This window comes from Quercus lobata, chromosome 2 (assembly GCF_001633185.2).
Source record: "Quercus lobata isolate SW786 chromosome 2, ValleyOak3.0 Primary Assembly, whole genome shotgun sequence".
NCBI classification, from domain to species: domain Eukaryota; kingdom Viridiplantae; phylum Streptophyta; class Magnoliopsida; order Fagales; family Fagaceae; genus Quercus; species Quercus lobata.
In genome coordinates this window covers 25,231,196-25,256,536 of record NC_044905.1, presented here as the reverse complement: position 1 = coordinate 25,256,536, position 25,341 = coordinate 25,231,196, and the positions used below count along the sequence as shown (strand labels likewise).

The 25,341-nt window shown below is 34.7% G+C and overlaps 2 protein-coding genes across 5 annotated transcripts; one reads left to right on the top strand and one right to left on the bottom strand.

Annotated features, from left to right (window-relative positions):
* Positions 1–3,228: 3,228 nt before the first annotated feature.
* On the bottom strand, positions 3,229–10,443 carry LOC115975068 (pentatricopeptide repeat-containing protein At5g12100, mitochondrial). Of its 4 annotated transcripts, XR_004088070.1 has the most exons (6): positions 10,243–10,443; positions 5,763–5,803; positions 5,613–5,628; positions 4,577–4,948; positions 4,376–4,492; positions 3,229–3,362 (listed from the first exon to the last, which is right to left on the bottom strand). XR_004088070.1 is itself a non-coding variant. In XM_031095708.1 (2 exons), exon 2 carries the CDS (start codon positions 9,473–9,475, stop codon positions 7,019–7,021), a length of 2,457 nt encoding a protein of 818 aa, XP_030951568.1. In that variant the 5' UTR covers positions 9,476–9,495; positions 10,243–10,443; the 3' UTR covers positions 6,924–7,018. The 4 variants fall into 4 exon arrangements, 1 of the variants encoding a protein (XP_030951568.1); XR_004088069.1 differs by having other exon boundaries at positions 3,643–4,492; positions 4,577–5,628; XR_004088068.1 differs by having other exon boundaries at positions 4,577–5,628.
* A 4,237-nt stretch (positions 10,444–14,680) lies between these two features.
* On the top strand, positions 14,681–24,367 carry LOC115975067 (vacuolar protein sorting-associated protein 45 homolog). Its single transcript, XM_031095707.1, has 13 exons — positions 14,681–15,012; positions 15,468–15,669; positions 15,821–15,900; positions 16,239–16,466; positions 16,926–17,051; positions 17,168–17,248; positions 17,339–17,480; positions 17,590–17,768; positions 20,129–20,284; positions 20,425–20,532; positions 20,608–20,729; positions 23,056–23,187; positions 23,797–24,367. Exons 1-13 carry the CDS (start codon positions 14,923–14,925, stop codon positions 23,855–23,857), a joined length of 1,707 nt encoding a protein of 568 aa, XP_030951567.1. The 5' UTR covers positions 14,681–14,922; the 3' UTR covers positions 23,858–24,367.
* Positions 24,368–25,341: the final 974 nt, after the last annotated feature.

Below are 25,341 nucleotides of genomic sequence, written 5' to 3'. Positions count from 1 at the left end.
ACTCCAACTTATTTTCTAGTGGATCAATTTACCGCTTGAAGGGCGGCGGAGAGGTTTTTCGCCGAGTTCTTCGGTTTTCTCTTCAATAACACGTTTCAGTGTTATCTTGTGTTTGCATTTCTCTTCCCTACTCTTAACCTTACTTTATATCGTTGATAATGGATGAATGTGGCTTAGTGTAGTGTTATCGGTTGTTTGCACTCATTTACTCTTATTCCGCACTTAGTCTAAATTAGAGTAAAAGCAATCTAGCCGTAATTTTAATTTGGGGGTCTAAACAAGCTCTTGTGTTTTCACACAAATCCGAGCTTTCAATTAGCGCCAATGTGAAATGCATGTTGAAAATATTCAACTTAAGGACTATATCAAATTATTGCACACACCACTCACCAATATTTTTTTAGGCCTTATCTTCAAAATCAGCCTCGCCATTCAGATAGGCCTTATCAGCTAATTGATAGCCTTCATCAACTTCAAATGCAATTTCTATGAATGGTTGAGATTGATGGTTGTAACAAACAACTTTTAATCTCAACCATTGATCTAAAAAAATTAAGAAAAAAAAATTAAGAGAAGTAAAAAGTGAAAGTTAAAAATGTGAAAAGTTAAAAAAAAAAAAAAATTGTGAGAGGAGATGGATGAATTGAACCTGGTGCAATACCTAGAATATTGTATCAGATCCTAATCCACCAATTAGTTAAGCCCCATCATCCAGGTTAACATCACCAGTCAATTAAGAGTTTAAGACCCATCGACCCAACAGGTTTCACCAATCAGTTAGGATTCACTAACTAGATAGGTCTCACTAGTAAGTTAGGTCCCACCGTCTAGATTGACCTCGCCTGTCAATCAGGCCGCATCAACTAGATATGTCACACCAGCTTCAAAATTGGCCTTTACCAATCAAATTGTCCTCATAAGCCAAATCGGCCTGATTAGTTATAGACACTCCATTTGAAACTAAGCATTCATGAGAAAAATTGTTTTTCAAACATTCAAAGAGTATAAAACCTTCGTTGAGTCATTTGATGAACCGAAGCCCATTCCAAAATATAATTAAGTTCATGATAATCAAAATAGTATGTCATATGTGACATTAAACTTAAGGCTATAAATGAACCAAATTATTTATGAATAGGTCATGCTTAGCTAAAAAAAAAGGCTTGTTTATGTTAGTTTGAAAACAAGTCAAGTTCAAGTTAGACTCGATTATTAAACGAGCCAAGATCAAACATAATAATGTGTTCGTGAACATGAGGGTTCAATTTAACTATGTATTTTTGTCTAAAAATATATTTATATAGACTTGAAATGATTGTATAACTTTGTCAATAATTTCATATAATATTAAACTATTATTTGTAGCTTATTGTTGTTATAATAGTCTTATAGTAGTAAAAATTCATAAAATTGTGAAGAGGTAAAACATTTTAGTCATAGTTTCACAATATATAGGAAAAGAATAAGTTAATCAAGTAACTGGTGAACAAATTCAAGCTTTGTTCGACAAGAAAATGAGACAAACTTGAACATAAAATCTTGTTTTGTAATAAGCTCAAGCTCAACTTGTGTTCGAAAAAAAAAAATTAAATAAATAAGCTTGAACTTTTAATATTCGGCGCGGCTCTTTTATAGTCCTAAGATTCAAACAAATTGATCAAAAGATCAAGCCATATTAAGGGCATGTTTGGTAGCAATATTGAGGGTTTTGTTTTCAAAACAATGTGATAACCATGATTTAAAAGTGTGCTGAAAACATGTGTTTAGAGTATCTATAATGGGGAAAAAAAAGTGTTAGGCACCATATTTCTAAAACATTTTTTCAAAACTAAAAACACAATTGGTGTTTGGTATGAGTATGTGTTTTTTTGATGAAAAAAAAAGTGTAGTTTTTATGATCTAAACAGTAGATGAACTATTACTAATGTAAAGAGAAAGAAAACTACCAGACAAAGACCTATCAACTCTCCCTCTCTCCTCTACCTCTTCATTCCATTCCTCTTACTGGTCCGATGATTGGCTTTGCCATTGAAGCCGAAGCTGCACAGTTTGTTTAGCAATCTTTCGAGCGTCTTTCTTAAAGGAACTCATAAAGCCGATAAATCTAGATCATGACCAAATCCATTTCTAGGCTTTACTTTTACTGTCCTTGAGCCTAGTATACAAACTTCCAATTTTTACAAATATCAATTTTAAATCTTCACTTCTTTATTTTTTTATTTTTTATTTTTTTCCTTCTAAATATACAACTTTTTTACAACAGTGAAAGTGAGAGGCAGGTAATAACTGCATAAGGAAGCAAACCCAGGCGAGTAAAGTGACATTTTTCAAATCACAAGTAGGTAACATAAAATCAAGTTTAACCTAATGTGAGTAATCTATAATTATTCCTTTTTTTATATATATTTTTAGAGCAATCCATCTTCATATAAGCCATGATTTCATTACATTCAACTCCTCCAGGTCTAATGAACTATAAGTCTATAACTTATATTATTTACCAACATCCTCCTTTAACATCTTTGATTTCCCTGTGCCCACTAAGATGGATGCTTATAGAACTGATGTAGGATGATATGGTTAGAAAATAGAAATAGTGGATAACAAAGAAAAACAGGAGAAATCCTAAACTTCACCACCTAAAATATGTCTGAAAACTTAAGCTTCACCACAGGTTGCTTGGATTGACCACCAAGCTTAGAAAAACATCTTTAATAAAAAAAAAATTTATTCAAATTGCACTGCCTCAAATCCATTCCTAGACCCTCTTTAATGTTTCAAGGATTACATTAAGCCACAATTACATTCCCAAAAATCATCCCATTATATCCTCAAGAACTTCATCCAACAAAAAGAAAAGGAAGAAGAAAACTTTTTTGTAATTTTTGCCCGTCACCTATGTCGAGCATTGACAATGGCATTGATGTTCCCACTGGCAGAGGGAAGGGGGCTTGGCTTTTAAAAAACATTTCCTCCCTCTTATAATTTCTATAGATATATATATATATATATGTATATAAATTTTACTAATGCCCCCCCCCCCCCCCACACACACAAAAAGAAAAAAAAAATTTATTATTATTATGGCTCCATATTGCTGTTACATTAACTGAAATAGTTGGTCCTCAAATGTGGACGACTCCTAGCTATAAGTTTTATATAAAGAAAAGAAAAAAATTTACAAGACCTATGAAAACAGCAGAAGAATCAGCATTTTTTGGGTCAGCCAAGCTCACAGTTGGGGCATTATCACCTAGCTTAAATTTTGAGTTTCATCACCTTCAGCCAAATACTCGGCACTTGCATGGATATGGTAATCAATAAAAAGCAAAGCCCCGATTATTGCTTGGATTCTTTGCATCCTGTAACCAAAAGTTTTATAAAATGACAAAGTTTAGTTACAAAATTGGTTGTCCTTTATAAAATGAGTACATAGACATGACACTGGTAAGTTGTAACCCACACAAAAGAACCAAACCACTTGTTGTAGTAAAACATAAATTTTTTAAAGGCACTGCGAATTCGGAAAATAAACAAAATATAAAGTATAAACAAACAATATCAACTATTAATAATAACTATATTTATAGAAAAAATATTTATAATAACTACCATAAAGATGTATAACTAGTTCACGCTGACCTTAACCTTCCTTAGATCCTGCTCACCCCAGCTTCTAGGAACATTATCAATGAATGAACCCTGCTTTGCTTGAGATGTTGAACATTTTTTTTTTTTCACCATGGAGATAAAGGGTTTACACAAAAGCATTTAACAATTGCAGCATACATAAATAACAGAAAATGCCCCATAAGAAAATGATCTTAAAAAAAATTGAAGTAAATTGCAAAGTACATCCCTAAAGTTTGAGATTATTTGGATTTTACAACTTGAAGTTTAACAAATTAGATTTACACCCTGAAGTTTGGTTTGTTAGCAAAACTCCACTCGCTGTTAGTTTTGGGTGTTAAGTGACATGTTGACCTATTGATGTGTATTTTTTTTTTTTCTATTTGCCAAATCAACCCAAAAAACGATGTCGTTTTGGAAGCACCAATAATGCTCTTTATCTTAAGTGAGAACGGCATCGTTTTGGGAGGCTGATTTGGCAAAACAAGACAAAAAATACACATCAACATGTCAGCATGTCACTTAACTACCAAACTTCAAGGTGTAAAATTCAAACAACCCCAATCTTTAGGGGTGTATTTTGTAATTTACCCAAAAAAAATTTAAAAGATCTAAGAAAGGCTAATCTTAATCTTTTAGCTAACAATAATAATTTTACTCAAACTCAATATTCAACTTCTCATTAAGTCCTCGGCTTATGTGGGGGAAAGGCAATAAGAAAATGATGCACAGAAGGTTATGTTACCTTAAATTCAGTATTATTCAGCTCATCAATGGCTTTAGAAGCTAATTCTGCACTTCTAAAGGTCACAAATGCAAAGCCCTAGCTCTCACCAGAATCTTCGTCTTTCATAATTTGAACCTGTTGTCACGACCATAGTGGCATTGATATAAATATTCACAAAAGGCACTTAATAAGATTACTTTTTATAGAAATGGAGCTAACCTATAGATCCACAAAAAAGGTCCAAGTCCCCCTAAGCATCATGGGAATGACAACTATGTACACTTCAGAACCATAGCAACAGGGCAAGAAGTTCAGCATTTTTTTTTCTCACCCTCATCTTCAACCTTTGTCTCATCACCAGCTCCATTGGCATTATCAGTATCCTACTCCTTTTCCTCCTCTTCTTCCTCTACTTTTTCATGCTCAACCTCTTCATTCATCACCTCCTCAGGATCATTGTCTTCATTGAGATCAGCCACATCAGACTCAACTGGCTTTCAGGCTCACTTGACCTTTCCACTTCAACTGGCTTAGCAATTTTCCCTTGCCCATGGCATCTTATGTATCTAATTAAACATGCTGGCAAGGCAACTGTGAAGAACGCACAGAGACCAGAAGAATTCATGGGAAGAAGTATACACATACCAAAAGGAGGAAACAAAATGAAAGGCCAAAGGGAGTTGCAGTCTTGCAGAGTATGAATTTCAGTGCTTTTAGTCAACAGGGTATGAACTTTAACTAAACCCACGTGATAAGATAAAAACTCAAAGGGGTTGCAATGTGAAAAACTTTACGAATGGAATGATGATTACATTAATAGCAGTACAAACAAGACCGGTAAAAGAGATTTATGAATGATACTTATATAAAATTATAATGATCATGAAGGTGGTGCAAATTTTCAAATAATGTTTTCCTTGAATCAGAATAAGGCTGCTGTAAAAAACCATATAAGCCAAAGCCCAAAAAAAAAAAAAGGCCTTTCACTATCTTCAACCCTAAGGGTGCACATAACCCCCTAAAATTCAAGAATACTAGAGAAGCACAAAAAAAAAAAAAAATTAATTAATTAAGGATAATTGAATTAAATATGGAGACAATTATAATGCTTCACAATAAGCCAAGGCAACACACCAAACTCAAAAGAAGTTTCGAGGGTTATGATTAAGAGTCATTCAGATATGAAAGGAACAACAGAGCTCAAACAAAAAGGAGAAAAAAGCCACAAAAATAATGCAGTTCCAAATAAACATACCAATTTGTGCAACTTCCTGCAATAAATTTAGACATAAAAGTTGAGATTAGGTATTTGAGGTGGACATTATAGACATGATTTACATAACCAGTACTCACATAATCAATAATACGAATTTAAAATATAAAAAATAAAAAATAAAAATCTTACAATATCTCCTGATAAGTAACATAACCCAATGTTTAGACTTCCTGAACAAAAGACACAAGAAGGTCAATAAACAATGGCGTGCCATCTTATTTACAGACTACACAGACACATTCTTAAAAAGCAGAGAAGGAATATAAATCTACTATAAATTAATTTCATTATTTAAGGCAACTATGAACTATCTCAAATGGGTCACATATATGATACCAAACTGTTATCCTAGGACTATATAACACAGAAGAAATATTCAATCGTCTACCAAAACCCAATTATAGACAAATCCTTACCCTGATTATAAGAACCCATCTAAAATTCAAAACCCCAGAATATCCAAGGCAAATTTATGTCCCACCAAGATTCAATAACTATCATTTACCAAATTCACCCAGATTCTCATATTAAATCTACATGAGTGACTTTATTTTTTTAATGACTTGATACCGACAAAGGATTCTGTAAAATTCCTTTTTCAGCACATTATAGTCTTGCACCATATCATCAGATTATACATTAATGCTACTTAAGAAAGTATATAAATAATTTCAAGCATTTTTGTATTCCCAAATACAAGGGAGAAAATAACCTGAAGGAAAAAAAGAAAAAGAAATGTCTGCTAAGTTTTCATATCCAGGAAGTTCCTTTCCAGAGTGAGAGAACCTGAGCAATAAATAAACATGCAGTATCCCTCTCTACATATCTGGAATTATAAATGTAATAGTAAACATGTTTTTTAGTATAATAAGGATTTAGAGCTCCCTAATGAAAACAGCTTATTGTATTATTATTAAAAGCAGAATGAATAGATTTCGTGAATGTAAACATCTAAAAATTTCTTATAAATCTGTGGGTTCCATAAGCAATTCTAACTACATTGAATTTAATTGTCCTTGAAAAAATAACACTATTTATGCTTCATTGGTTAATGCAACCATGTGTTTGAATTTAATTGGAGGACCTAATGTATTTCAACTACAAAACTGTACCTAAGTTTTGCCCCTCTTGAAATTAAAGTTTTGCACTTAAAATCTGCTTTGAGTGAGTTTTCATGTAAAGAAAGCAATGCTTTTGTATTTTTCTTGAAAATAATTTTTTTTTTTCATTTAAAATAAATAAATAAATAAATAATGATGTATATTGCCAGAAGAAGTTTACAAATAGAGAAACTAAGGAACAAGTTTTCTGATATAATATCTGTGTCTCTCTTTCTCAGCAAAATATTGTGCTGAGAGCTTAACCACAGTCCAAACATCTTTCTTTTAGGCAACAACAGAAAGTTTATCAGTGATGCTCCAATCATCCATTAGTTTAACCTTCATTTCAGAGCAAACAATCTGGGCCTCTTGCAACCTCCCCTCCTGTCGAAGGCCAGTGATGAGCTCATTGAATGTACAGGCATTTAGGGGAAAACCGTTATCAGACATGTCTCTGTACCAAACATATGCCCCTGTGAAATCCTTTTGTTCACAATGCCCCTTAACAAGTATGTTATAAGTATCAGCTTTAGGAACAAATCCTTTAGCCTTCATATCATTAATAATATCCTTTACTCCAGACAACTTTCCCTCTCTAAAGTTCCCCAGAATCAAGCTATTATAGGTCATCTTGTCAGCATGAATACCCTGGTCTATCATCTCATGATACAAAGCAAATGCCTTTTGAACGTCACCATGTTTTGCATAACCGTGAATAAGTGCATTATATACAACTCGATCAGGAGACAAACCCATCTGTAACATTTCATCAAACAAATTCTCTACAAGCACTATATCTTTCTCACTGCATGCACTAATTAGAGGATGATAGGTATTTAAAGTAGGTTTAATGCCCAACTTCCTCATATTTTCATATAAGTTGAGACATTTCTGGATGTTTCCTATATTGGAATACCCCGAGATTAGGGAGTTGTATGTGATAGCATCAGGATTATAACCACAAGAAGTGATCTGGGAAACCAAATCTTCGGCTTCTATCATTGTTCCCCTTTTACAGAGCCCATTAATGAGCACATTGTAGGTTACAAGTGTTGCTCCTATCCCATTTTTCACCATTTCATCCAAAAACCTAAAAGAATCTTTCAGTTTCCCTGCCGTACAATTACCATCAATGAGCATATTATATATCTGTGCATTTGGCAAAACCCCTCTTCCTACCATATCCCTGAGGATTATCTCAGCTTCAAGTAGCTTACCATCCTTGCAAAAACAATGTATGAGAGAACCATAGCTTACAACATTTGGCTTTAGCCCTTTATTTTCCATTTCTTCAAGAATCTGGAAACACCTATCAAACAATAACTTTCGTCCATAGCCATCAATAAGGGTGTTATATGTCTCAACATTTGGGGAAACTCCTTTCTCTGCCATCTTCTTTACCCACTCCTCTGCCTTATCCATCTCCCCCATGTTACAAAACTTGTCAATTAAAGTATTGAAAGTGATGCAATTCGGCAGCAACCCATGACTTCCCATTTGTTCAATCATCAAAATGGCTCTGTCCACCTCACCCCTACGACAAAATCCATTTACAATTGTGTTATACATTACCTCATCTGGAACAAGTCCATTCTCAATTAGCTTCTTCAATACCTTCTCTGCCTTTTCCATCTTCCCTTCTTTGCACAACGCATTTAACAAAATGCTACAAGTATAGTTGTTAAACCTTACACCTTTTCCAATTGCTTCTTCATACAAAGCCAATGAAGCCTCATCATCACCACACCTCAAATGCCCATCGAATAGAATACTATAAGTAAATCCATCTGGCACAAATGCATGGGCCTCCATTTCTTCCAACACCCTCTTGGCATCATCCATTCTCCGTGCCCGACAAAGCCCACTAAGCAATGAATTGAACGTAACAAGACTCGGCTCCACATTCTCCACCTTCATCCTTTCTCTCAAACCAAAGGCACCCTCCAATTCCCCAACCTTACAATAACCATCAATCAATGTATTATATGTAACCAAACTCGGCACCAATCTCCTCTTCAGCATTTCATCAAAAACCTTCTCCGCATCCCTCATTCTCTTCTCTTTACACAACCCACTAAGCAACACATTGTAAACAAACACATGAGGACTCACCCTGCTATTCTTCATATTATTCAGCAACTCAAAGGCCCTATTCAAGTCCCCCAACTTCACCGCCGCCAGAATTGCCTTACTATATGTGAACCTATCAAGTCGAATACCCGACTCCAAAAACTCCGAAAACAAATCCAGTGTTCTCTTAAACTGTTTTGAAGCCACCAATGACTCAAGCAACATATTGAAAGAAGCCAAAGAAGGAAAAGTACCATCTTTCTTCATTAAGGTATACAATTCTGTGGCTTCGGTTGTCATTTTGGACTCTGAACAAACCAACAATAGCACGTCAGAGAAAGCAGGCTTCATGGAGGGTGAAGAGAGGGAAAAGAGGGTGAAAAGATCAGAGGGCGAAGAGAATGGATCTTTGGAGTGAACGAGGGTCTTGATGAGCCTATGAGCGGTTTCCATTCGGCCATGTTGGAGGAGGATTCGGAGCTTTTGAACTTGATCAAGGCGTTGTTTTTCATGAAGGGTGGTAGGGTTATGATTTTCTGTTGGGGTTTTAGTAGGGTCTTCAGGGGTAGAGGCTGAGCAGAGGCATTGGGAGAGAGGGACTGAGATGGGATTTTGGGGTTTGGTTGGAGTGGTGAGGAAGAACTTGGGAAGAAGATGGACACGCCTTGCCATTTGAGGCTATCGGCACTCACCTACCCAAAAAGTAAACAAAATTATACTATTTTTATGTCCATTGAAAACACACAGAAATTAGAATCAAACAAATACATTACAAATTCAATTGTGTCTAAAGCCCTTCATTGTTCATACTTGACTAGCTAAAAGTTTTTGCATTTCACCCAAGCTCATGTAATTACACACCACACCCAAAAATTCAGATTAAAAACAAAAGAAAACAAAAAGAATCCAAAACTTGGAATCCCCAGTTGATATGAGCAACAACCCAACAAATACATAATGAAACTATGCTCAATTTTGCTTCAATTTCAACAAAAATAAATAGTCACACTATGCCACTATGACAATCAGGAAGGAAAACAAAAAAACAAAAGTAAGTTTTTTCTTCTTCTTTTTTTACATATCAATGACCAGCAAGACTGTAGTACTAGAATAACTTATTGAGCAAGAATTCTAGAGAGAGAAGATGAGAAATTTAGAGAGTACAGGAATAAATTCATCAAAACTAATTCTCAAAATACCTATAAAAAAAACTACATAAACATTTGAACACCAACAACCACTCAACTTATACTAAAGCGTGCTTTTTGATACAGCAGAAGTAGCACAACTTGTAGGTTTCACAACTCAAATTACAACACAAGTTTGGACCCATTTGATGAAAATTGAAACACAAATAAATTTAAACTTAGCAACCTATTTATCAAAAAAAAACTTAGCAACCAAAGAAAAACAAAATAGAATAGAGAGCAGAGACTCACTGAGCTTGGCAACGGGCTTATACGGTGGTTACGAAGGCCATGGTTACCCTTGAAATTGTCTGTCTCACTTTCTCCAGCCAAGAAGAGAAGGGGAAAGTCGACGGCCAACAGCCAACGGCCAACGGCTGAGGGACTGGTGCTGATCGAAAGCAGTTCCGGCTTAGGCTCACAACTTTTTTTTTTTTTTAAGAAACTGCTTTGGCTAACAGTAACACTAATAGAAGTAGGTATAGAAGTGTATTGCAAAGTGTAACGATTTTATGTAAAAAAAAATAAGAGTAAAATGCAAATTTCACCGTGAATCTTTAGGCCGTTTGTAATGATAGTTTAAGCAATATTTTTTTAGTTTTTAAATTACATTATATGTATTTTTATATACTTTTTTATTTATATGTATTTTTAAAAAATACAAATAACGTTACTAGAACAGTATTATCAAACGGCTCCTTAAGGTTTTAAATTTATTCAATTTAAGTTTTTTATTCAATTTCATTAAAAAAATTCTCCCCTAAAAAAATCTATAAAATTAATAAAAAAATTTATAAATTTATTATGTGATAATATTTTTTAATAGTTAATTGCATATTTAACGAATTTTTTTTAATGTAATTGGATGAAATGTCCAAATTAAAAAAATTAGAAACTTAGTGTTGATGCTCATTTTGGGAAGGCCAGTAGAAAGAAGAAGCCCAACAAAATGGGCAGAAAAGAATTAATAAGTGGATAGAAAAACCATTAAACCCAAGTGGCAGAAATAATGAATCAAAGGCTCCTAAAATAAACAAGTGGGTCTTGAGGAAGCAAATGGGCCTAAAAGAGCCCGGAGAGAAAAAAGTAGCAAACTCATGGGCAATATGTGATGTAGAAAAGTGAGAATGGATCACAGTAAGCCCGAAGTAATGCAAACAAAGAAAGTAAGGAGTTGATGACAAGCCTATGAGCCCCAAGGATGAGGGATAAGGTAATTAGGCTGGAAAAACTCAGAAAAGTTAAGTAAAAACCCATGGGAATACAGAGTTAGGGAAAGGGCCAAGGAAGCCTAATGAAAGCAAATGGGCCAAGGATGCCCAAGAAAAAACAAATGGGATACAACAACCCGCAAGTAATGTAATAAAAGGACCAATGACCATACTGAGTTATTGGGAGAAGAATAAACGGCAAACCCAAAGAAACCCAGCAGGATTGGGTCAAATAACATCACAGTAGGAATGACAGAGTGGTATAGCAGGAAATGATAACAAGGCTACGAAAAGAGTAAAATAGTAGGCTGAAGGAAGGAAAGCCCACAATTCTGCAAAGCCCAACCCCCAAAGGAAGCAAGGCATAGAGAATAAGAGATCAAAAAACAACCCACGCCATAAGAAGCCAAAAATGACCAGCAGATTGAGCAGACAAGCTTCCAGATCACGACAAACACATGAGTAGTAGGCAAGCTTTGAACATACATAGAAGTGAAGCACGCGCAAGGCCCAGACATCACCAGCCTGTACCTAGCCAATACAGGACGTGGTGAGGTCATGGGTCAGAGGTAAGAGGGCATAGTCTGACGGTAGGGAGAGGGGAAAACCTGTTCTGGGGTTCTTGCTCAGGCTCTTTTAGGGGAAATGTCCTGTTAGAATGACATATCGCCCAAAAGAAGCAAGGATGAGTGGGAATCACTAGATGCATGCCATGAGGGATAAAAAGAAAAAACACCCACACCGTAACAGGTAGAAAGGTTATGGCAGACAAACAAACAAAATAACCTTATTTGTTTGGTAATGGGCGGTGGCACGGCTAGTATAGGCCAGTAATAATGGCTGAACGACTGACGAACCAGTAGTGGTCGGCAAGGACACCCATACCAGACAAAGGTAGTTAAAGGCTAAAATAGTAAAAACCAATCACGGCAGGCACTATAAAAAGGGCATTTGTCGTGCACAAAGAGGGCAACACAATCAGGGTAATAGTAATCTCTAGGAGAAAATCATAATACAGGAGAAAGCACTAAGAAAGGAAGAGGGATAAACAAAGGAAAAACAGAGAATTTAGAATAGTAAGCATGCATCAATAGGTTGATCTCCTCTCTCTCTCTAAAGCCCTGCTCTCTATCAAAGAAAAATGATTCTCATTGAACATAGACCATTTAGGCCCATTCCCTTAAAGCAATTAATTTTTTTTTTTTTTTTAGGAGATTAATCACATCGAGGAAGTGGTTTCCCTTCCCAATTTCAGCTCCGTAGCGTTACTTGGCGTGGCAGATTGATTTTCCCTTCCTTGATCCAAGAAGCCCATTTTTATTATTTCCCCATTTATTTCTGTTACTTTTTTTGTGTACGGGGGTACTTCTTGTCGCTCCCTTTTATTTATTATGTCTAGTATTCCTTATTCTATCTTTATTATATCTGTCTGGCATAACTTACCTGTAGCAACTCTACCTGCCATGGGTATGTGATCAAAGTCTAGCAAGAGGGGCATAGTTTGTGCACAAGCCGAACTAAAGTGAGTTGCAGTTGGACTTGTCTCAACTCCGTTATTCATAACACTTGGGCCTAGTACCACAAGAGGCAGCCCAACCCAACATTGTAAAAAATGCCCATTATACTTAGAACACTCAATTGAAAAAAAAAAAATATATATATATATATATATATTAGATAATTAAAATGAATTTGCCTTTTTTGCCTAAAAATAAAGTTCTAATAAGCATTTTAGTTTATTTACTTATTTATTTATCCTTATCATGGAAAAATCTGACTTGATAACTTGTGTGATTAAAATAATAAGTTTTATGTTGATTGAATGCCATATGGGATGCCACATGTCATTCTTTTCAATAATACTTTTAAATGATTTATTTTTGTTTAATTATCATTTTGATTCCTAACATTTACACCATATTTCAAAATGATTCTTAGTATATTAAATATGACAATTTGGTTTTTTAAAGTTCATAGACAAGTATTTTTTTTTAAAGCTTGATTAGAATCACTTACTACTACCCAAATGGCTTAAATAGTCCTTGTCATGAGATGGGCTTCATCTTCTTCGCGTAATAAACAAAAACACTTTCCAATTCCAACAAAAACCTATAACTACTTTGCAGGATGGGCTTTAGCAATGGTGGTAGCAAGCAAGTCGAGCGAAGCTGGAGGAGAAAGAGCTCAAAGTAGTTGGGTCTTAATCTTGATCTAGGAGGAAAAAGAGCTCGAGAGGCGAGTTAGGTCTTAATCCTATCTCTGAAGATCTTTAGCCTAGTTGAGGGCCTTAGGTTACAATGCGGGGACAAGTAAGCCGAAGAGTTTGAGAAGCACTAGAGCTAACCAATAACAAAGGATGATTAACAAAAATTCCCAACAATACTTTGTATAACATTGTAACCACCCATTTGAAAGATTTCTCTCCAAATATTTTCCATAAAAAAATTGGTCTTTTAATAAATTATTTTTCTTTAGTTTATACTTTATAGTTTACACATAATTGTAATTGGGTAAAATTTAGATATAGTACTTAAAGTAAGGACAAAGTATTGTTACAAAACTGGTTATAGCCTTGTAGCCTAAGGCTACAACTTTACTCGATAAAATAAACATTACTATATATTTTTAAAATCTAATGTTAGATATAGTGCATTAAAGACATAAGGATAAATGTATAGTTACAAAACTGGTTATAGCCTTGTAGCTCTAAGATAGCTACAAGTTTTACTCGATAAAATAAACATTACTATATATTTTTAAAATACTAATCGCTTTTGATCAATCGAATTTGGGCCAGGAAAATCGTCCAACTACACTAACCATTGTATTATATGTTCTTTACGTTCTTAATACACATGTCAAATTTTGTATATAATCGGATATTATTTACTATATGATCTATAAGCTTATATTTTATGTACTATTTTAAACAACAAAAACTTGCATTTTAAACAATTTATTGATGATATCGTTATTAATTTTTAATTTTTTATAAATTTTGCAAGTATAGAGGATATAAGAAAAAAATATAATCCAATGGTGAATTTGTTAAAATTCACTCCTAATAAAAAGATATTGAGTAAAGTTGTTATCTAAGACTACAACCAATTTTGTAGTTAAATTTTGTTCTTAAAGTAAATTTATTTTTTAATCATGTGCTAATTAATCATGTCAGCAAAGATCATCAAACCTAAAAAAAAGCAGCATTTAGGTTTTTTTTTTTTTTTTAATGCAAATTGCACCTTCAAGTTTGACTAAAATTAACTAATAAAATCTATTAAAAAAAAACTAATAAAAAAATTGAAATCTTTTTAATTTTTATAGATTTTTTTATGTGAGAAAATTATTTTTTTAATGAAAATTATTTATTAAAATTGGAAAAAAAAAATTGAATTAAATAAATTTAAAACTTGATTGAAAAAAAAGTAAAGTTAGGAACATTGAAATAAATTTAAGTGACATGGGCAATTTGCATTTTTTTTTTTTAATTTTTTGGTGGCAAAACACCCTCCAGTTTGTTTGATTGGGGCGCGGTTGATGGCTTCTACCTGAAACGGTGCCTTTCAAAATCGGATTTCTCTCATGCATTCTCTCGTCGCAGATCTAACTACCCGACTCTCAATTCCTCTCGCTTCGAATCCGAAAATCCATCACAAATCTGCTATTCAACTCCATCATCATTTCGTTAGATCACAGCCGTAGATCGGAGTGGAGCCCAAACATGGTGCTAGTATCGGCCGTACGCGATTACATCAACCGGATGTTGCAGGACATCTCGGGCATGAAGGTTCTCATCCTCGATTCTCACACGGTATCCTCATTCCCAAACACTCCTCTTTTCATTTCTCTTTTTTATTTTATATCCACTCTCTATTTGGATTTTGGATTCCTAGAAAGTTGACGGAAATGATTTATAAATTTCTAGGAGCAATTGAAATTTCCATCTTTTATGTATAACTATTAAAGGCTTCAATTCATTGTATTGTGTGCACGCGTGCTGTCACGTGTACAAATTTATTGTCGTGAAGGGCTATGGCACTGAGCATCATGAATATTGTTGAAAATTTACGAATTCTGGTGATTTTTTTTTTATGAAACCCTTATTGTATGAGAGATTGTTAGCTTGAATTGCTATGTGACCATTTGATTTTTTCACGAGGATTAGCTAGTCTGACAATGCTGCAATGTTTTTGTTACATACGAATTTGGTCTAGTGGGTTAAGCAGGAAAAGAGAGATACTCATCAATTCGGTTAATGATTTGCAGGTTAGTGTAGTTAGTGTCGGGTATTCACAGTCGGAACTTCTTCAGAAAGAAGTATTCTTGGTAGAATTGGTAGATTCCATATCCAAGTCAAAAGAATCTATGTCACATCTTAAGGCAGTTTACTTCCTTCGGCCCACGTCAGAGAATATCCAGCATTTGCGGCGACAGCTAGCTAGTCCTAGATTTGGAGAGTACCACCTATGTAAGTTTTGTTAAATTACCTTATAATTTGAGAGGAGCAACAATGACATCTTGCCACTGAAATTGTACTTAAAAAGTTTCAAAAAATTTATGTTAGTGATTTTTAGCTGTTGATTTGAAGCTTCTTTGTGTGAATACTGAATTTTGTACAGTTTTCTCAAATATATTGAAGGATACCCAGATTCATAATTTAGCTGATTCAGATGAACAGGAAGTTGTCCAGCAGATTCAGGTAACCCTTTCACTGACTAAACACTGTTTTGCATTTACTAAAAAAAAATTGTGGTTGATATTTTACTTTACTTTTTTTCATTTTAGATATTCTGAAAATTCATATTCAGCTCAAATTTGGAAATATATCATAATTGAAAACAGGATGAAAAGTTCGGAAAAAATGGGTAAGCTTATAGCATCCATTGGCACGTCATTGTCACAGGCTAGCATTTATGGGGTTGGTTAAGCATGGTCCTAATTCTTGTTCTGATGCATGAGTAGATGTTATCTTATTTGACCTTGTTGTTTTGCCACCTCATATTAAACTTCAAAGTAATTATTATCTCAATCTTGCAGGAATTTTATGTGGACTTTGTAGCAATTGATCCATACCATTTCACTTTGAATATGCCGTCAAATCACATTTATATGCTCCCGGCAGTTGTAGATACTTCAAATTTGCCGCACTTCTGTGACCGAGTTGTTGATGGTATTGCATCCATTTTTTTGTCCTTAAAAAGAAGACCTATTATTAGATATCAAAGGACTTCTGATATTGCTAAGAGGATAGCACAGGAAACGGCTGTAAGTGAAGCACTGGAAGCTATAGTGTAGATATTACTTGTTCATGATATGTATTACTGAGTTTCATATGAATTTTGCGCATTCTGATTTCAGAATTTAATACACACTTGTAGATATTACTTGTTCATGATATATGTATCTCTGAGTTTCATGTTAGTTTTGCACATTCTTTTTTCAGAATTTCATTTTTTTGTGTAATTTTTTTTTAAAAATTGAAAATTCAATAATTACAACAGGGGAGGGGGGATTTGAAACCTAGATGTCATAGACACAGCAGGAGATCTATTTTCAGGATTTCATGCACGCACGTGTAGTTTTTTTTTTTTTTTCCAAGAAACTGATTGATGATATGTGTATTCATGATATTTTGTATCTTTGTTTATGTTATTGGATGCAGTTTCTTCTTCTAATTTTAGGTACATAGAAACCTGACTTTTATTCTTTTTTGGGTTGTATCAGAGGCTGATGTACCAGCAGGAAAGTGGGCTTTTTGATTTCAGACGAATGGAAGTTTCCCCATTGTTGCTGGTAATCGATAGGAGGGATGATCCTGTGGCGCCGTTGCTAAACCAGTGGACCTATCAGGTATTTGGGGTTGTCAGTACAGGTTTACCATTTGTATGAGAAATGCCTCTTTGTTTTGATGTAACATGGATGGTTTTATTATTTATTGAACTCATTTATTATATCATGTTCCATAGGCAATGGTTCATGAATTGATAGGTATTCAAGACAACAAGGTCGATTTGAGAAACATTGGCAAACTTCCAAAGGATCAACAGGTTGCATTGCATTTCCTTGTATAGTGCACATATTTATTTTTATGGTTTACGTTGCTAAGAAAATGATCTTTGTTCAATTCACACTCACAGGAGGTTGTGTTGTCATCAGAGCAAGATGCCTTTTTCAAAGCTAACATGTATGAGAATTTTGGAGATATTGGGATGAATATCAAGCGATTGGTAGATGAATTTCAGCAGATTTCAAAGAGTAACCAGAGCATCCAGACAATAGGTTTGTATGAGGCTTGATAAATTCAGATTTACGAGATATTTTGTTACTAAATTAGCACGGTTGCTTGAGGTATAACATTCCACCATTCCAACATTTTGCATTTCTGCAGAAGACATGGCCAAATTTGTTGACAATTACCCTGATTACAGAAAAATGCATGGAAATGTTTCAAAGCATGTGACATTGGTCACAGAAATGAGCAAGATAGTTGAAGAGAGAAAACTCATGTTAGTTTCACAAACAGAGCAGGAGTTGGCTTGTAATGGCGGTCAAGTGGCAGCATTTGAGGTAGTGTAATCAATTGTGTAGTGTCTTGTTTTTCTCTAAATATTGTTTATGTTAGTTCATATCTATCCATGAGCCTACTTAGATGTATGCTTTTCTAGATAATTTATAATTGAAATTATTATAAGATGCATAAGTATGGATTTCACATTTGTAGTCCCACGACAATCAGTTTTTATAAATTGAGGATATGATATAATTTTCTGGACAGCTATATGATCATGAATCAAGCACAATGAGTAGTTTATCCTTGTAAAGAAGGTTGAAGAAAAGGATGCTGTCTTGGATGAATTTGTTGTATGCACACACACTCATCAGACATTAAGATGGGTTATGTTATTTACCCAATGTTCAAATACGGTGGGGAAATGAATTTACAAATTGTAATTTGTTAAAATATATTTAAAAAAAATGATGACCTGGTGAAAGAAGTTTTTAGTTTTACACATTGGAACTAATAATAAACTTGAGTGGCTACACCAACAGCAACTGCATTACTAGCTCTGTGTGTTACTATTTGTAAGGCATTTTCCTTGTGAAATTTTTTTTTACACAATATTGTCAAGGAAAATAAATTTTTTTATTGAGACCCTGAAAAATAATTTTCTATTTGATCTAATCTGTTGAGGAAAAGAATAGACTAGAATGGACGAAAAGAGTACATTTGGTCAATCCTAACTAATCTGTTGAGGATCCATAACCAACTCCAAAATTTTGGGACTAAGGTTGCACAAAATTTATGTTAAAACCTACAAAAAGTTAGTAGGCGGTGGTGGGAGGAGCTTCTGGGTTTTTTTTTTTTTTTGGGTTGGGGGGTTGGTGGCGGCATAGTGAGGAGAAGTTGGACAGGGAAAGTAGGAAGGTGGTCTGGTATTTGGTTTTTTCTAGAGTTAGGCGTGTCTTTCTAAGTATGTAAAAATAAATAAATAAATAAAAAGAAAAAGAAAAGAAAAACATAATTGTTAGTTGTCAGTCAGAGTTGTTGGCCTTGGGTTTAAATTTACTAATGGGTAAGTCTGTCTTAGTTATGGGCTTTTATGTGTGGTCTTTGGTCCAATTCATTTAGGAGTTTGTTTATTAGTCAAAGGAAGAGTTCTAGTTCTATTGGGAAAAGTTAAGATCTAGAGTCTATACAAGTGTCATTGCACTTAAAGAAAGATGGAGTTGATTAATAGAAAATTGAGTGTTTTCAGTATTGAGGGCACTTTCGTCTTAATGTTCTATTCTCATTTTCAATTCCCACTTTCTTTTCTCTTTAACATCTTATTTTTTTATTTTTTATTTTTTTTTAAAAATATTAGTTTAATTGAAAATGAGAAATACTGTCTTCACTATGATGATATCAAAGTATTTAAAATTACAAACAATTATATAGAAGGTACCAAAGAGTTTTTGAAGTCAATAATGGAATTACAAACTGTAAAGCCCCATGTCCTAGCCCAATGAAACAAGGTATGGATCAGCAGAGATTGCAATTGCTCAAGGGATCTATCAGCATCTTCAAACATATGGTTATTCCATTACTTTGACATTTACCACATCAAACATGCAGGAACACCAAGAGAGGCCAACAAAATGTTACAAGGGAGAGAGAGATTAATGAGCATGGAATATGCATTATACAAATATCTTACAGTTGGAGAAACAATAATGATTCAAAATATATTTCAAAGAATATGATAAAACCATAAGCAAACGCATTTTGGAGAGATTTAAAAGCCAGATAAGTCAATATGGAATTTAAAAGAAAGAAAGAAAGAAAAAGATATTTTATTTGGTGGGGTGGGCGGTAGTCCTTACAGTTTCTTTTTTTTTGTGGCGATAAATAGGTTCTCTAGAGGTTTTATGTAAGTTATTTTGAAGTTTCATAGGCGATTAGAAGTTAATGACATCATTCAATAGGATTAACACAAAACTTATGTCTTCTCTTAAAAATGAAAGGCCTGTGCAATAAATAAATAAATACTGCTTGTTTGATTACGTAATTTTCCTTTCTGTGTTAAAAGATTATAATGCTATTTGGTCTTCTGAATTTTTGTTTATATTAGCATATCATGTTTGTGCCCTTAAAGTGTCCATCTACTGATATTGAGTGTTGCTACATGCACTGATATTTGGAGACTTTTTCACCCCCCCCACCCTATTCTTCTCTCTCTCTCTCTGTGACACATGTACACTTACATGGGCACACCACAAAACACTGGGGAGGGGGAGTGAAAAGGTCAGTGGTGTCAATAGACTTACCTACTGATATATGATTTGAGATAATACCTGAATTTGACAGCTTGAAATTAGAGCCGGAAATATATAGTATAAGGTTTGAATGTTGAGCAATGACCCTCCCTTGCCAAACTTCAATGCAGGCAGTGAAAAATATTTTAAACAATGAAAGTGTATCTGATATTGACCGTTTACGCTTAGTGATGCTTTATGCTTTGCGCTACGAGAAGGAAAGCCCTGTTCAATTGATGCAGCTTTTCAACAAACTGGCTTCTCGGTCTGCCAAGTACAAACCAGGGGTAAAATAAGCAAACCAGCATTTCTGTTTTGCATGCTTTGATGCTTTAGTAGAGCAGCAAATTTGTTGAAATTGTTGTGGTCCTTGCTAATTGCTAGATGATTCACTGGTTTTGAAAAATTGGCCATCATGGTATGACAGCTTGTCCAGTTCGTCTTGAAGCAAGCAGGTGTTGATAAGCGAACTGGGGATTTTTTTGGAAATCGAGATCTTTTGAATATTGCTCGTAACATGGCTCGTGGACTGAAGGTTGGTTAGAAACACTCTACTTTCAGATTGCGGATGTGGTTAGATGCTTATACATCATTTTCCCACCTGCTGTAGGGGGTTGAGAATGTTTACACCCAGCACCAACCACTTTTGTTCCAAACCATGGAAAGCATTTCCAAGGGACGGTTGAGAGATGTGGACTACCCATATGTTGGCAATCACTTTCAGCAGGGCAGGTTTGTTTTCTAAAATAACTGTTTCTTCCCAGAAGGGTTGCAGTTTATCTCTTGCAAATTTTGGAAGGTAGTGTGGTTTCTTTCCACTGTTTTAAAAACTGGACCAGACCAGCTGATTCAACCAATTCAATCAGGAACTCTATACCAATCCAAATATGGCCTAAAACCAGATTTTCTGAAAAACTGAGCTTAACTGAATATCCTGTGGTCAGATTGCAAAAACTGGTAACTGGAACTTGTTATGCATCTGCATGTACATGTTCATGTATGTGTGTTTGTATGTATGTACATGTATGTTTGCATATTATCTATTGCCAAGATAATACTAGTTATGTAACTAATTTTACTCTTTAATAATGAGAAGAGTTTACAAGGAAAAACCCACATCATACAAATTTCTCAGTCTAAAATAACATATTTTCTCTCATTAGATATATGATGCAAATGTCTTAACTTTCAGCACTCGTTGGAAGAAGTTATGCTGGTCTGTAACTTCCACACCCCAACCCCACCCACACCCCCCCCCCCCCCCCCCCCAAAAAAAAAAAAAAAAAACAAATAAATAAGGTATGCTGGTCCATAAATGGCTCATTTGAAGCAAACCACATTATATTGACATATTTCATGGCAACTCACACACCAAGGGTGGAAGATTTATCAATTAGGCATTTCTTATCTTTGGGAGTTTTGGCCTTGTGCATATTTTGGGCATTGATGCTTCACCCTAACACTATGCTATATATAGTCATAGGGATTGATAAGAGTTAACTGAGGTGGCTGTGTCCCCTCAATTTGTTGAAGACAGACAGTTCTTAAGCCATCTAGCCTACCCCCAGAAGTTAGATTATAGTTCATTTAATGGCAACTATTACTGTTTCTATGTAGCATCTTGATTCCCATACTACCACACATCCAAATCAGATATATTATTTTGATAAGTAATAAATTTTATTTAGAGAAAAAAGAAAAAAAAAAAAAGAAAAAAAAAAAAGAGCAATTTTAGTGCATGGGAGGTCTGCAAGGAAAACACTTAAAAAAATTATATAAGTAATAGTTTTCATTAAGAAGTGCAAAAAGGGGCACAATCCTAGTGCATGGGATCTTTACAAAAAGAAGACCCAAAAGAAATAAAATTAACATGTACAAAAGAAACACCAAAACCAATGAGGTCTAGCTTAAAGAGAATCTCCTCCCCTTTTAAGAGCTAGGTGGAGGGTGAGCTTGTGCAATTACCAATAAGAAAATGCTAAAAAGAGGGGAAAAAAGGACTAAGATATGAAATTGCAAATGTTTATAAGTTCCAGAAACAAAAGTAATAGTAAGCTAGAAGTAGATGTCAACGTGAAAATCAGATATATATGCCCCTGATCAGGCCTTTAACGATTGGGAATTGGAGATAGTAGTGGACTTTCTTTGTATTTTGGAGTATAATACTCCTGCTAGGGAGGGGTGGGGATCAAATGTGGTGGGTGCCAAAGAAGAAAGGGGAAATTGATATTTGCTCGTATTACAATACACTAAGAGGTTCCTCTTTGATCATATTTCCTTGGAAAGGTATTTGGGGGGTCAAGGTACCTAGATGGGTTTCATTCTTTGTTTGGACGCGGCTTGGGAGAAGATATTTACTAGTGATAATTTGAGGAGGTATAGTGGAGAGACTGTGGATCATTCATTGATTCATTGTGAGAAGGCGAATCAATTATGGTGTTTTGTCCTTAGATCCTTTGGGATCTCTTGGGTTTCCCCTAGTGATAGATCTTCTTTTTGGATGGAAGAATTGGTTGGGAAACACTCGTCCGACATTTTGAATTTGATTCCGTTGTGTTTGATGTGGTGTATTTGGAGGTAGCTTAATAGTTGTACTTTCGAGGATGTGAAGAGTTAAGACAATCAGCTGCTTGCCTCCTTTGTTGGCACCTTGTTTGATTGGTCTTGGGTTTGGGGACTCACATCTAGTGAATTTGTCTTGATGTTTGTAGATACGCTTCTTTCTTATATACAGTTTTTGTTTTTCCTTCTTGTTTGTGTAATCTTTGGCTGATTTATGTTTTTTGCATAAAGTAGTCCTTTTTTAATAACACTTTTTCTTACCTATAAAAAAAAAAAGGTTCTCTACCTTTTTTACTCAAGTCTCCTATCTTTCCCCTTCATTTTGCTATTACATCCTACAGTAAAGGCTTTTCAAGCATGGACAGACTATTGTAGGATTGAACATTAATTTATTTTTGAGATAGCCTTTGAGGTGAAACTTATAGCCTTCAAATAAAGATTTTTGAAAGGTTTTGGGTAATATAGCTTGAATGATAAACACTTCATCTTTGAGCAGGCCACAGGAAGTAGTCATATTCATTGTTGGAGGGACGACATATGAAGAGTCACGTTCTGTTGCTCTACAAAATGCCAGAAATTCTGGAATTCGTTTTATACTTGGTGGATCTGTGGTTCTGAATTCTAAGAGGTATGCATGCTTTGGAATCGTCGTTGTGATTTTAGAAGCATGCTATCTGTGGTTCATGCTTGGCACACACTAGCATTAAATGCAAACTTCTATGGCCTTCATCTTTCTTGCATCAGCTGCAAAATTGAGAATGTAGTTGTGGGTTGGATTGCTTCAGGTTAATTTGACACTTGGTGAAACTTTATTGTGCTTGTGGATTTGGGTTTGGCATTATTCATCCCATTTAGGTTGCTAGCATGCAATGATATGTAGCTTCTCAAAATTTAGAGGTCAAAATTTTTTTAAAGTTCCATTTTTGTCCCAAGCCTAGAGATTGGAAAGTTGTTAAGCAGACGTCTAGCATATAACTTCAGTCACACTTTACTGAACCCTTTTTTTTTTTTTTGAGATAACGATAGAAACACTTTTCTGAACTTAAATCTCAACTAATACAAATCGCCATAAATTGTATTTATTTTAGACTTTTGTCATATGTATAGGATATGTTTAGTTATATAGTGATAATTTTAGGCTAGTTTAGTCAATCGATGGAACGTCATTAAGTGGAAACCATCCTTTCTTTACATAATGTTCCTCTGATTCAATATTCATTCTGGCCAAAAAAAGCAGGTTTCTGAAGGACTTGGAAGAAGCTCAAAGGATGGCTCGTTCTAGCACAGTAGTGGTTTGAAGCCCATCATATGTGTCTTGAGAGCCATTTAGATAATTTTTTATGGCTTTATACGGAGCTTTTTGATTGGTGACTTGCAGTGGTGAGATTGTTAATGAATATTGGGAGGAGGAACTTGATGAGGGGTCATCAGAATCAACCCACCTCTCCTGCATTAGACATCCAATATTCACCAATTTTCAAAGGAATAAAAGGTAAATAGGTTTTGAGGAGGCTAAATCCATTACGTAATATGAGATATTACTAATTTACGAGAAATAATTTGCAGATAGCCATATCACTTGTTTAACAACACCACCTTGCATTGTTAAAGATGTAAAATCACATACATATTTTTTCTTTTTCTTTTTTTGGTTGTATACATGTTTGATGTATCCTGGCCCTGGGTAGTTGTATGATTGGACAAATATTGTGAAAAGTTACAGCTGAGCACATATGGTTGAGCCAGGGCCACGGGTTTTGTTTAAACTTCAGCAAATCAATGATCTGGTGACATGGGAAGTTTTTGAATATTTCTGTGCTGGTTATTAGATATATTTTGATCAGGGTTTTTTTTTCCCCTGGTGTGTTGTATGGTGAATCAATATTCAGGCAGCATCTTTTGCTTATTTTGATTGGCATTGTGTCCAATTATATGCGACTGCTGCATTCTAGTCATCTTCCAAATTGCCAACGACGCAAGCCGAATTACACCATCTTGGCCTTTAGGCAAACACAGACAATCGGTCATTAATCAAGCTGCTTGTAGATTGCCGCTGAAATGTACTACCTGATTGTTTTTACTTACTAAAGGAGGATGGTTGTGATATCAGTCTCTCTCTCTCATGCAAAAGCATACATACGAAAAAAAAAAAAAAAAACCTGATGGGGCAACACCTATCAAATTTGATTGGGTTAAATCATTTTTTTATATATAAAAATCATAATAATGTATGAATTTAAACCGCTCAAAAAGAATTATAAAATTTAACAATAGATAATTTACAAATCTCATTTAAATCAGAGAAGAAAATTAATTTATATCTTTACTTATAGAATAGTTGAATTGTAAATAGTATTACATAGCCTATCCCAAAAAAAAAGAAAAAATGTATTACATAGGTAATGACTCACCGTATTAAAATAAAAAAGTGTACTATGGATAAAAGTATATGTGGGGCCCAATAATTTATGGGCCAGACACATTTGCTCGTGTAGAGTTCGAATGCCCAAGCCGAGGAGAGCTATGGCCCAAGCCCGATAACATAGAGCACAAGACAGTTTTGGAATACAGCCGAGGACAGTTCAGTCCTCGGCAGATCCAAAATCCCACCGGAAAAAAGGGGTAAAACTGGTATAGGACTAAACTTGAAAAGAGACCTAAAATATCTTGGGAAAGTTACCCTTATGACCCTTACCAGATAAGACTCTGCACCTAGCAGAGCCGTATTCTTCAGCTTTATCAATCATCCCCAACAATTCTGGGATTAGACTGATGGGACAAA

Coding starts and splice junctions, on each gene's coding strand:
- LOC115975068 (XM_031095708.1), bottom strand. CDS start 9,475: ATGGCAAGGCGTGTCCATCTTCTTCCCAAGTTCTTCCTCACCACTCCA.
- LOC115975067 (XM_031095707.1), top strand. CDS start 14,923: ATGGTGCTAGTATCGGCCGTACGCGATTACATCAACCGGATGTTGCAG. Junction 16,467..16,925: donor GGATAGCACAGGAAACGGCT/GTAAGTGAAGCA, acceptor GGGTTGTATCAG/AGGCTGATGTACCAGCAGGA. Junction 20,533..20,607: donor ACATGGCTCGTGGACTGAAG/GTTGGTTAGAAA, acceptor CACCTGCTGTAG/GGGGTTGAGAATGTTTACAC.